General features: G+C 40.8%; 1 protein-coding gene across 8 annotated transcripts in view; it reads left to right on the top strand.

Moving 5' to 3' along the window:
- The window catches only part of LOC116464495 (probable cation-transporting ATPase 13A4), a 14,921-nt gene extending 3,288 nt beyond the window's left edge, over positions 1 to 11,633 (top strand). Inside the window, exons 2-8 of one of the 8 annotated variants that reach the window (XM_058435087.1) lie at positions 811 to 924; positions 2,412 to 2,540; positions 3,573 to 3,707; positions 5,643 to 5,813; positions 7,247 to 7,404; positions 8,315 to 8,503; positions 10,526 to 11,633. In XM_058435087.1, the coding sequence (XP_058291070.1) occupies positions 3,647 to 3,707; positions 5,643 to 5,813; positions 7,247 to 7,404; positions 8,315 to 8,503; positions 10,526 to 10,591 (645 nt within the window). In that variant the 5' untranslated portion in view covers positions 811 to 924; positions 2,412 to 2,540; positions 3,573 to 3,646 and the 3' untranslated portion in view covers positions 10,592 to 11,633. Of the gene's footprint in view, positions 1 to 810; positions 925 to 2,320; positions 2,541 to 2,807; positions 3,133 to 3,572; positions 3,708 to 5,642; positions 5,814 to 7,246; positions 7,405 to 8,314; positions 8,504 to 8,986; positions 9,067 to 10,525 lie in introns of those variants that run through there. The other 7 variants (XM_058435092.1, XM_058435091.1, XM_058435089.1 and 4 more) reach the window with 7 other exon arrangements.
- Positions 11,634 to 12,417: the final 784 nt, after the last annotated feature.

Here is a 12,417-nt window from a genome sequence, read left to right as displayed (position 1 = left end):
TCCTTCCTTCCTTCCTTCCTTCCTTCCTTCCTTCCTTCCCTTCTTTCTCTCTCTCTTTTCTCTTCTCTCTCTCTCTGTCTTGACAGGGACTTGCTCTGTTGCCCAGATGGAGTGCAATGGTGCAGTCATAGCCTCACTACAGCCTCGATCTCCTGGGCCCAAGTAATCCTCCTGCCTCAGCTTCCAGTGTGCGCCACCATGCCTGGCTAATTTTTGTATTTTTTGTGCAGATGGGGTCTACTGTGTATTTCTTTCTTTCCTTCTATTTTTTTTTTGAGACGGTGTCTTGCTCTGTCACCAGGCTGGAGTGCAGTGCAGTGGCGTGATCTGGGCTCACTGCAACCTCCGCCTCCAGGGTTCAAGCAGTTCTCCTGCCCCAGCCTCCCAAGTAGCTGGGACTATAGGCACGTGCCACCATGCCCGGCTCATTTTTTGTATTTTTAGTAGAGACGGGGTTTCATCATGTTGGCCAGGCTGGTCTCAAACTCCAGACCTCGTGATCCACCCACCTCAGCCTCCCAAAGTGCTGGGATTACAGGCATGAGCCACCATGCCCGGCCTCTACTGTGTATTTCTGAAAGACAAAGACATTTTCCTACATGAAGGACTGTGCAACCAGGAAGTTAATATTGACACATTTCTCCCAACTAATGGTCAGACCTCGTTCATGTTTTGCCAGTTGTCTCAATAATGTTCTAATAGAAAAGAGATACAGAATTACACAATGCTCTTGTTTGCCATGTCTCTTTAATCTTCAATTTTTAGTTGAATTCTGTGACTTTGACTCTTCTGACTCTGGTTATTTTATAGAATGTCCTTCAGTTTGAATTTTCTGATATTGCCTCATGGTTAAATTCAAGTTATGCATTTTTGTCTGGAATATCACAACATGATGCTGTGTTTTCACTAGCTTCCTCTCAAATGGTACATAATTGCAATTTGTCCTACTACTGGTGATGTTAACTTATATTACTTAATTAAATGGTGTCTGCCAGGTTTCTCCATTGCAAATTTATTCTTTTCCTCTTTGTAATTAATGGTTATTTTGTGGAGAGATACTTTGAGATGATATAAATAAACCATCTTCATCAATTTTTCACCCACTAGTTTTAGTATACATTGATGTTTCTTGGCCAAATTAATTATTACTTTGATAGTTGCCACATGATGACTTTTCTAATGTTATCTCTCCTTCTACATTAATTAATTGCCATTTTGCTGCAAGGAAAATCTGTCTCTTCTCCTTATTTATTTATTCATTTACTTAAGTCATTATGGACTCATAAATCCCTATTTTATTTGATGGTTATAGTTCTTTCTTATCATTATTTACTTTGATGTTCAAATTGTTACAGATTTAGGCAGTGAGAGCCCTTTAAAGTTGGCTTTGATATTTTTGTAATATGTCCCCATCATTCTTTGAGCATTTCTTTACTTAATGGCACAACAAGATGTTCTAGCTTACATTATACTTTTCTTGGCCCAGCCTGTACTCAGTCTTTTCTCTAAGGAAACCTTTTTACTGGGAGAAAGGGAATTTAGAAACCAAAATTTGAGTCTGGATGTGCTCATTACTGTTGGTGTATAAACAAGAAGAATAGCAAACATATTTATATATTCTTATAATCACACATATTTACATCTATATTATTTCTATCTAGTACATTGATATCTTTCATTGGAATCTACCACAGGGTTTATTGTAGTTGTATCTCTTTCTCTATTTGTAACTTCATTTCTTCAGTGAGAAACTTGGCTGATTAATCTCATTATATCTACAGAAGCCCCCTCTTATCTGCGGGAGGTACATTCCAAGACCCCAGGTAGATGCCTGAAACCACGGGTAGTACTGAGTCTGATCACTGTCATTTGGAACACATTTCTGTTCCTGTCTTCCACCCACACATTTAATGCCTTTACCATTTTATCTAAGCACTTACACACACGTTTGCAGTTTGAGGTGCGACGCACAACTAGCACAAATTTCTTTTTCCTTCTTCACAACTTCACAGATAGTTGATTCATTCTTACTGTAGATCTTAGCAACCTCAGCATACAGTTTTGTTTTCTTTCTTGAGTCGAGAACGTTCACCTTTTCACTTAAAGGAAGCACATTGTTTCTTCTCTTTGACATAGCTGAATTGCGAGCATTACTACTCTTGTGCTTTGGGGCACAAGTAGTAAAATATGGGTAACTTGAAACAAGCACAGGGGTACTGCAACAGGCAATGTAATACCCAGGTGACTGACCAGCAGGGAGTGTATGAAGTATGGATTCTGTTCCGGGTGGGATGGAGCGCATAGCACTAGATTTAATCACTCTACTCAGAATGCTGCACAGTTGGAAAACTTATACATTGTTTATTTCTGGGATTGTCCACTTAATATTTTCTGACTGCAGTTGACTGCAGGTAATCGAAACCACGGAAAGTTCAACTGGCGATCAAAGGAGACTACTGTACTTATTGTACCATTTCTGCCTGGATGCAACCAATCTTTCATCACCGCTGATGCTCCCACTGCCCCTCATCCCACTCTATGTAAACGCCCTTTTCACCTTGCTCAGGTCCCAACATCCCACAGCAAGCCACTGCCACCATGGGGCCCTTCTGTCCCTGCCGAAGCTCTGACACCCTGTACCAGGTCATGTAAACACCCTTCCATCCTGCTTAGGCTCCGATACCCCAGAGCAGGCTGCCAGCACCCCCCACCCAGCCCCCTGCAGGAATGCCTGTCTTGCACAGGCCCTAATAGCTTTAAGACTGAATAAGGAAGAAAGGAAGCAAAGGCAGGCGCAGGCAGGCAATCAGGAAGGAGGGAAGAACTTTCATTTCTCTTATCATGGGTAAGAATGAACAGCTTTGCAGACACTTAACACACCACTTGTGTTTGTGTTTGTGTGTGTGTGAAGTGACAATATCTAGCAATTTTGGTATACAGTTATTTGCTGGATATCTTTTTTTAAAAGGAACTCTTTATCTATTAGGATTTTTTTTTTTTTGAGGCAGGGTCTTGCCCTGTCACCCAGGCTGGAGTGCAGTGGCACGATCATCACTCACTACAGTCTCGACCTCCTAAGCTTAAATTTAAGCTATCTTCCCACCTCAGCCTCCCGAGTAGCTGGGAGTACAGGTCTGTGTCACCATGCCTGGCTAAGTTTTTTATTTGTTATTTTTTGGTGAAGATGAGGCTCCCGCTGTGTTGTCCACGTTGGTCTCAAACACCTAGGCTCCAGTGATTCTCCCGCATTGGGCTCCAAAAGTGCTGGGATTACAGGCATGAGCCACTGTGCTCAGCTGGGAATATTAACCTTTTATCTGTAATGTAAGTTTCAAATTTGTTTCTGAATTTGTCATCAGTTTTTTCTTATTATTTTGCAACACAAAGATTTTTATTTATGTAGTCTAATTTGTTACTTTTTTTTTCAAATTTTGAATCAATGTTGAGGAATGTTCTCCTTTCTAAAAAAAATGCCTTGGTTGCTTTTTGATTGATATCCACGTGAAATAGATGTTGGATTATATTTTTGTGGGAGAATAACGTGGCTCAACTCTGTCTCCTCCCACTTTGAGCTGGAGTTCAAGAGCTGGAATCACGCGTCCTGGTGCCTGGAGATTTATTAATTTTGACGGGGAACAAAGTGCTAATGCCATGTGATGCCGTTCTGATTGAAGGCAGCTGTGTGGTGGATGAAGGCATGCTGACAGGTACAGTTCCATCGCCACAGCTGACAACCTCTGTGGGCTGGCCCACGCTCCACGCTGCTATGGTCCCTACTCCTCCTCTACCTGAATGACAATGGCTGGCTGTAAAGCATTGGCTGCTATGGGACCTTCCTGTTTCCACAAATCTTACTTAGTCCTGCTGTGAATGGATCTGAGGGTTCAAATTAAAGCTCTTTCTATGTGTTAAGTTTGATACAATAATAAGTTTTTCAGTGTTTAGTATTTCTTTCTTGAACAAAAGATTATTACAACCCTCTCATTTACCTTAAAAGATTGTAAAGATCATTAGATCTTTCAGAATTGTCTGTGACTTTTATGTTTATTTATTTTAAATAAAACGTGTTTTTATTTAAACTTGGAGGGTTTGAAAATCATCAGTGACATCCTGAAACCCACAGGGGTCATCCAAATTCTTCCTGGCCTGGCTTGAAAATGTTAAGAAATTCATGATGCAGCATTTGGTAAACCTGCTGCTTCCAAAATACACACTGGGTGTTTTGGACTAACTGTAGTTCATTTACAAATAGCAATGCTGGAGCTGGGTGGGACCTGTGAGGTTATCTCATATCACAGGCATAGCAACTGAGGTCCAGAGAGGTGACTTGCTTCAGGTTACACTGCCTTGACTTCTCACTCACGTAGCATAATGATGAGGTTTGGCTGACACTGCTATAAGATAAAGAAGAATCATAAAGTGTTTCTCGGAGATGAAATGAGAGGCTGTGAATACACAGAGGCTGTGAACGCACTCTCATTGGTGTAACATGGTTCCCATTCAAGTTCAGATCAAATCTATTTCTCTCAGGCAGCCCAGAAAGACAGGTAATGGAGACAAGTGTACACACCTTCTTCCTATGTTAGCTTACAAAGAGTAAATGTGTCGCAGACCATGGCAAGGCAGGTTCTTTTCCCTCAAAAATCCATAGATTCATCAAAATCCTGTAATGCTGGGGCTTCTGCAGTGCCAAGTACCACTTTCCTCATGAAAGTAGCCTTGATATACCGTAATGCAACTCCGACTTTGTATTGACCACTCTGCAGAGACCAGCAGAAGACTTTAGAAACTTGTTCCTCGGAACAGGCCGTAGTTATTTCACGGCTTCATTCATTACCTTGTATTAGCACTTCAAGCCTCTGCAACAGGCCCCTCCCACTGCACTGGTAAAAGTTGCCAAGTCCCAACTGCCAAATGCAGTGGACTCTTTAAACTTCTTTATTTTTGAGACAGAGTCTCACTCACTCTGTCACCCAGGTTGGAGTGCAGTGGCTTGATCTTGGCTCACTGCAATCTCTGCCTCCCGGGTTCAAGCGATCCTCTCATCTCAGCCTCCATCAAGTAGCTGGAATTACAGCTGTGCACCACCACGCCTGGCTAGTTTTTGTATTTTTAGTAGAGGCGGCATTTCACGATGTTGGCCAGGCTGGTCTTGAACTCCTGACCTCAAGTGATCCACCCTCCTGGGCCTCCCAAAGTGCTGGGATTACAGGCATGAGCCACTGTGCCCAGCCCACCAGTGCCTTTAGACATATCTGTGGACACTTAGGGTTCTCAATGCTTTAGCTCCTAGGTAGCTCTCATGGCCCTTTATTCTCCACACTCCACATTCTTGACTGCACAGCTTGCGCTTCTCTAAATAGTTATTTCCAGCTATCTTGACATCTGTTTGATTTACAGTACCCATACTATTTATAATACTGTATTGTAGTTATTAGTTTACATATCTGTCTTCTATTCTAAACTACAGACCTCTTAGAAGTAGGAACTATGTTTATGCTTGTATCCCCAATACCTAGGGTTGTCTCCGCCACATGGTGGGCTCACAAAAAAAAAGTCTGTTGTATGATGAGTGGGTGCAGGCATGATTTAAATGAGGGAAGCCATCCTGCCTCACAAAACAAGATGCTTGTTTTCTGTAGGAGAAAGTATTCCAGTCACCAAAACTCCGTTACCCAAGATGGATAGCTCTCTGCCCTGGAAAACACAGAGTGAAGCAGATTACAAACGGCATGTCCTCTTCTGTGGAACAGAGGTTATCCAGGCCAAGGCAGCTCGCTCTGGGACCGTGAGAGCCGTGGTACTGCAGACTGGTTAGCATCACCTCCTTTTTCTTATTTTTAATGGTATATTTTTGCCCAGTTTATCTAGTGCCTTAAATTTATTAGGTAAAGAGAAGCTGTTTTTTCTTTATAATCATATTTTTTTAACTTTTAATTTTTGTGGGTATGTAGTAGCTGTATATATACTTATGGGATACCTGAGATGTTTTGACACAGGCCTGCAATGTGAAATAAGCGCATCATGGAGAATTGGGTATCTGTTCCCTCAAGCATTTGTCCTTTGAGTTACAAACAATCCAATTACACATTTTAAGTTATTTAAAAATATACAGTTAAGTTATTATTGACTATAGTCACCCTTTGTACTATCAAATAGTAGGTCTTATTCATTCTTTCCATTTTTTTTTTGTACCCATAGATAAGGAGAAGTCTTACCTACAGGTACAAAACACATCAAATATCTGTAAATCCATATATTTTAAATACCAATTGAACTATGGCATATGCCTGTTAGTAAAAATGATAGTACTGATAGCAATAATTATTATGTATGTGCTTTGCAGTATGTAAACTATTTTCACTATATTTAACTAGCAGAGCAGAAATTCTTACTGTTTCTACTATGTCCATGAATAGGCTGAGGCCACACAATTCAAATGAACTTAAAATATACCACGGCCAGCGATTGACAGAGCTGGACCTAGAACTCAGGGCTTCTCATCCTGAATCCCAAGTTCCTCCTAGGGTGGGCTAGAAACTGAAAATTTAACATTGCAAAGTACTAGAAAAGTGAGTCCATCAGTATTTACTGGACCACTTAATTTTTTTTTTTTTTTTTTGAGACGGAGTCTCGCTCTGTTGCCCAGGCTGGAGTGCAGTGGCGCGATCTCGGCTCACTGCAAGCTCCACCTCCCGGGTTCACGCCATTCTCCTGCCTCAGCCTCTCCAAGTAGCTGGGACTACAGGCGCCCGCCACCACGCCCGGCTAATTTTTTGTATTTTTAGTAGAGACAGGGTTTCACCGTGGTCTCGATCTCCTGACCTCGTGATCCGCCCGCCTCGGCCTCCCAAAGTGCTGGGATTACAAGCGTGAGCCACCGCGCCCGGCCACTTAATTTTAATTCAAGTGACATGCGAGTGCGTGCACACGTTTGAGTCATTTTCTTAAAATAAAATGCTATTTGGCAAAGCTGTGCTGTTCACCCAGTGCGGGGGTTTTCTACCTCCAGGATGCATTGAAATTGGAAGTAGAGGGAAGGAAGGCCAGAGAGAGTACTGGGCTCTGAGACAGAGATTTCTGTTCTAGCATTTATGTATTTTTCTAGTTATCTTTCAATTGCCTTTGAGCTTAAACACTGTTCAAATATCAGTAGAGAAAAACAAAGGCAGTGTTGAGGTTTGGAAGAGCACTAGCAGCAGTGTTGGTCATCCTGAGCGTGTGGGGTGTGTGTTTGTTGTTCCAGGATTCAACACGGCGAAGGGAGACCTTGTGAGATCCATTCTCTACCCCAAGCCAATGAATTTTAAGTTGTACAGGGATGCCATCAGGTTCCTCCTATGCCTTGTAGGAACAGCCACCATTGGGTTGATCTATACTCTGTGTGTCTATGTGCTTAGCGGGGTAAGCTGTCTTTGCTCTTTTATTAAATGCACACATACTCATCTATCTATCTATATATATATTTTGTACTGTACATGTTGGCCTTAACCTAGGATGTGGTTTACAAACCTGGGAAACGAAGCCAAGCACTGAAGCCTGCATATAGACTTCCAGATCCCAGGCAGCAATTGATCACTAAGTTCCATAATAACAAACAGGTTTCATGGGATAGTGAGATAAAACAATTTATTTATTGATAGATCAATGTACTTCTCTTTTCCTCATACTTTATACCATTCTTCCTTTTCAATCTGAGAATATATTTATTTCAATAAAGTAGCATTTTTAGAGCTATTAAGTGAGGGATTTTAAATAAAATCAGACACCCAGGTTTGGTGAGGTCATGGCAGACTAGTACGTTATTCTTTGTTGGTAACAATATGAATCACCTGGTTTTTTTTATTGCTATTTGGGGAAAGATAGTGAGAGCTATAAACATGGTCATGCCTTTAACCCACTGATATCATTTCTTGAAATTTGACCTAAAAAAGTAAACAAAAAGAAGGAAGGCTGGGCATGGTGGCTCACGTCTGTAATCCCAGCACTTTGGGAGGCCAAGGCAGGTGGATCTCCTGAGATCAGGAGTTCGAAACCAGCCTGGCCAACATGGCAAACCCCGTCTCTACTAAAAATACAAAAATTAGCCAGGTGGCGTGTGCCTGTAATCCCAGCTACTCGGGAGGCTGAGGCAGGAGAATCACTTGAACCCAGGAGGTGGAGGTTGCAATGAGTCGAGATCGCACCACTGTATTCCAGCCTGGGTGACAAGAGCGAAACTCCGCCTCAAAAAAAAAAAAAAAAAAAAGGCAAAGAGTCATATGCTGTTCATCAGAGATTTGTCTGTAATAATTAAAGAATGACTGTCGTCCAGGAACCTCCAGGGGAGGTGGTGAGGAAAGCCCTTGACGTCATCACAATTGCGGTTCCTCCTGCTCTACCTGCTGCTCTGACCACAGGCATTATTTATGCCCAGAGGAGGCTGAAGAAGAGAGGCATCTTCTGCATTAGCCCCCAGAGGATCAATGTATGTGGACAGTTAAACCTCGTCTGCTTTGACAAGGTATGTGTGTTTCATCCTTATTCTTACCATCATTTTTACCATTGCTGTCATCATGTATATCTACTTTTACCCCCTTGCAAGGCAGGAGACATAGAATGTGGGTGCCTGTCTTCATGTTATCCCTGGTTAGATGCGTGATCTGGGAAAGATATGTCTCTTGAGCTCGCAGAGTCCAAGGTTTAGAGGAGAAGTGGGTACTAAATAGGAGAATCTTTTGGGGTCCTTCCAGCTTCAATATCCTATGAAAAGCAATTAAAATAGCATCCTGTTTCTCTGCAGTCAAAACCTTCATACAAAGAAGAAAATTTAAACCCTTTACTATCATCACTGCTGTATCCTTGATGCTACCTTACTGTGAGACTCATATCAAACTCTTGCTGTATTTTCCCATCTGTAGGTTATTGCTTAAAATTACCCTTGATTATTCGCCAGTTATTCACAGCCAGCCTCTTATTCTACTGTCTTTTTATTGTATTTATTTAGTCTGCACACACATATGCTGGGGTGAAGGTGGGAGTTGTGAGAGAATAAGATGGAAGTGCCTTTCAGGGCATTGTGAACAGGTGAGCATGGGTAGAGGCCTGGAGGCAGCAAAGCATGAGAGTGTGGTTTTGACTAGAACAGTAGGTTGGTAATGGGAGAGGCTGTCTGTGGACCTTGAACGTCTGGCTAAGAAATTGTTTACATATATTTTAAGCAGTGGAGAGTTATTGAAGGCTTTTGTGGCTGTCATTGACTTCTTTTTTTAATTTACTTTTTAAATGTGGTAAAATACACGTAACATGAAATTTACTATTTTAGCCATTTTGAAGTGTACTGTTCACTGGCATTAAGTACCTTCTCACTGTTCTGCAACCATCACTACTATTCATTTTGAGAACTTCTTTTATTTTCCCAAACTGAAGCTATATTCATTCAACAGTACACTGAAGGTTTTGATAGTTGAGAATTAATGGGCTCAGGGCTGTATTTTATAATTATTGGAATATCAGAAAGATCTACCAAGAACAGAAAGTCAACATGACTCTTGCCACCATTTTTATATTATTTTGTGATCAAACTAGCAATGTAAGAAATGACATTTTATTTATGAGATTATATCCTTGGAGTTGGAAAAAGAAACAGGAGTGGGAGAGATAATTGTGACCTGAATTTGTATAAAAAATGAGCAATAATTATGAATAATTATGATTATTATTAGCTTTTACTGTATGCTAGATATTAAATGAAACACTTTATGTTATCCCATTTAATCTTCACCACAACTCTCTGAGATTATGACCATGTTACAGATAAGAGCTCTTATATTTAGAGGGATTAATTTCCTCTGGTCACACAACTGGTGTTTAAACCTAACCCGAATTCTTAACCATTATATTGCACTGAGAGAAATACCACCACCTTTTTTTTTTTTTTCCAAATAGCAAACCATTTCTTTCAAGTCTTTTCACACACAGTGCCCCGTAGGTAAAAATTTCACTCTATTCCTTATTTTAATGACATATTTTAAACTTCTGCTATGAAACTAGGACTCACCCATTTTATATTGAGGACTTTCCCATCCATTCAGTCTACTGTTAGATCCTCAAAACAATCCTCTGAAGTTGTGAGGAAGATACTTTTTTTGTTGTTGTTATGGAGGACACTAAATTTCAAAAAGATTAAGTGCCAGCTTGTTAGACAACTGGCATAAGCTCATCAACGCTTCCAACGGGCACTCCAGAGACCCACCCATTGTGCCCCTCCTTGAAGTGCTGGTCTTGTTAATATGTTTGTGAAGTATTTTCTCATTACAATAATATCTTATTTATCTGCACTATGGAGTCTTCACTTGGGGCCACTGGATTTTTTTTTTTTTTTTTAAGTAGGGAGGTGGTTTCGTTACATTGCCCAGGCTGGTCTCAAACTCGTGAGTTCGAGTGATCCTCCTGCCTCAGGCTCCCATAGTGCTGGGATTACAGGCATGAGCCACCACGCCTTGCCTGGATCTTCAGAGTAAATGGAGCATTTGTTTCTGTTTAGACAGGCACCTTAACAAGGGATGGCTTGGACCTCTGGGGAGTCGTGTCCTGTGATAGGAATGGGTGAGTACCTTGGACTAAATGCATTCTAGTGTCTCTTTTTCCAAAATTCCATGTTTTCTCTTGAAATCACTAATGGAGACATTTGGAATTTGGCTTTGGTGGATAATGATTGCCAAAGTATCTTCTTTTAACTTCTCATCTTGAATTCTTCAAAGCCTCACTAAAACGCACACATTTCCCCCCATCCCAACCCAGTCCCATGCCACTCATAAGTCTGGGAGATGAAGCTTTGACACTGCATTCAAATCCTTGCTAAAATATAATTTGCTTCCAGCATGAAGTTGACCCAGTATAAGTAATTTAGACATTACCAGGACACTGTCCTTTAAGGAGGTAACATTCTTTGTTCAAGCCGAAGCCTCTTGATGTGCCAGGAGGAAGAACACTGCTCTTACTTTTGTACCCTGAATTTCAGGAGGAGGAACATTTGTAGAACCGTAGCTAGTGTACTCATTTTTCTTGGTATTCTAATTTTGAGAACTCTACTTTCTGGCTGCTGGAAACTCTTTTTTCTTTTTCTTTTTCTTTTTTTTTTTTTTTTGAGACGGAGTTTCACTCTTGTCGCCCAGGCTGGAGTGCAGTGGCGTGATCTTGGTGCATTGCAACCTCCGCCTCCTGGGTTCAAGCAATTCTCCTCCCTCAGCCTCCTGAGTAGCTGAGATTACAGGTGCCTGCCAACGTTCCTGGCTAATTTTTCTATTTTTAGTAGGGACGGGGTTTCACCATGTTGGCCAGGCTGGTCTTAAACTCCTGACCTCAGGTGATCCGCCCACCTTGGCCTCCTGAAGTGCTGGGATAACAGGCATGAGCCACCGCGCCCTGCCGAAACTCCTTTTTCCTAGCAAGAAAAGACAGTTTTGGCAGTTCTCAGCATGGTGTGGTAAAGATTTGCACAGCCCTCGTCTGTGGCCCTCTTGTGGCCATGTTTGAGTTTGCGTCTCTGCCCGCTTTTTCAACTCACTACGAACTCCCGTGGAATCAGAACATGAAATCTCTGATGCACTTGACATTTATGTTTTGTTTGAAAATGAAAGTTTTTTCCTCTAACACTGATAACTTAAATCACAAAGCGTTTTGTACACGAAAGGTTCTTTGTGGTTCTTTTGCATTATGACATGTAATTTATCCATAAAATGTTAATTACACATAGTTTAATAATTGTCATATTAAAATGCTATCTAGAAACAAGTCTAATTCCTGGATTAAAAAAAGTGATTAAAAAAATTCCTCGTGCTTCTAACCACTTTAGTGTACAGAATAAGCCTCTTAAAGTGTTAAACTCTAGAGTTCTTTCATTTTTCCTAGAGGATAGATTTGGATATATACTTTGTCTCATGGTTCATTAGTGTTTTTCTGTTTCAGCCTCTACAAAATATGTGTACATTTATTCAAATATGTGAGCATCTTGAGAGCAGTCTTGTTCTTATTTAGATTTGCATCCCTAGTGCTGTAGCTCTGTACTAGGCACAAATAGTAGGTGCACAGTAATTGCTTATCTAAAATGAACTCAATATGTTCCATCTTTTGAATGTTCTTCTTATTCGATTGACACCAAATTATTCATAAAACTTTGGAAACTTTCTGTTTCTAAAAGTGACTTGTTACGTTTAAGTAATAACAATTAATATGTTTAGGTAAATGATTCATTCCCCTCCCTCCCTCCCTTCCCCCCTTCCGACCAAAGTTGAATTCCAATGATTAAAACAATTTAAAATTTAAAAATGACAAACTTAATTAATAAAATGAAACAAAACAATTAATTCCAGGTAAGAAGTGAGCACCAGACTTACAGGCTATTAAATACCTTCTTGTTAAAGGTGAGCTCATCAC

Source organism: Hylobates moloch, unplaced genomic scaffold, assembly GCF_009828535.3.
Source record: "Hylobates moloch isolate HMO894 unplaced genomic scaffold, HMol_V3 SCAFFOLD_825, whole genome shotgun sequence".
NCBI classification, from domain to species: domain Eukaryota; kingdom Metazoa; phylum Chordata; class Mammalia; order Primates; family Hylobatidae; genus Hylobates; species Hylobates moloch.
This window is presented reverse-complemented; position numbering and strand designations above follow the sequence as displayed.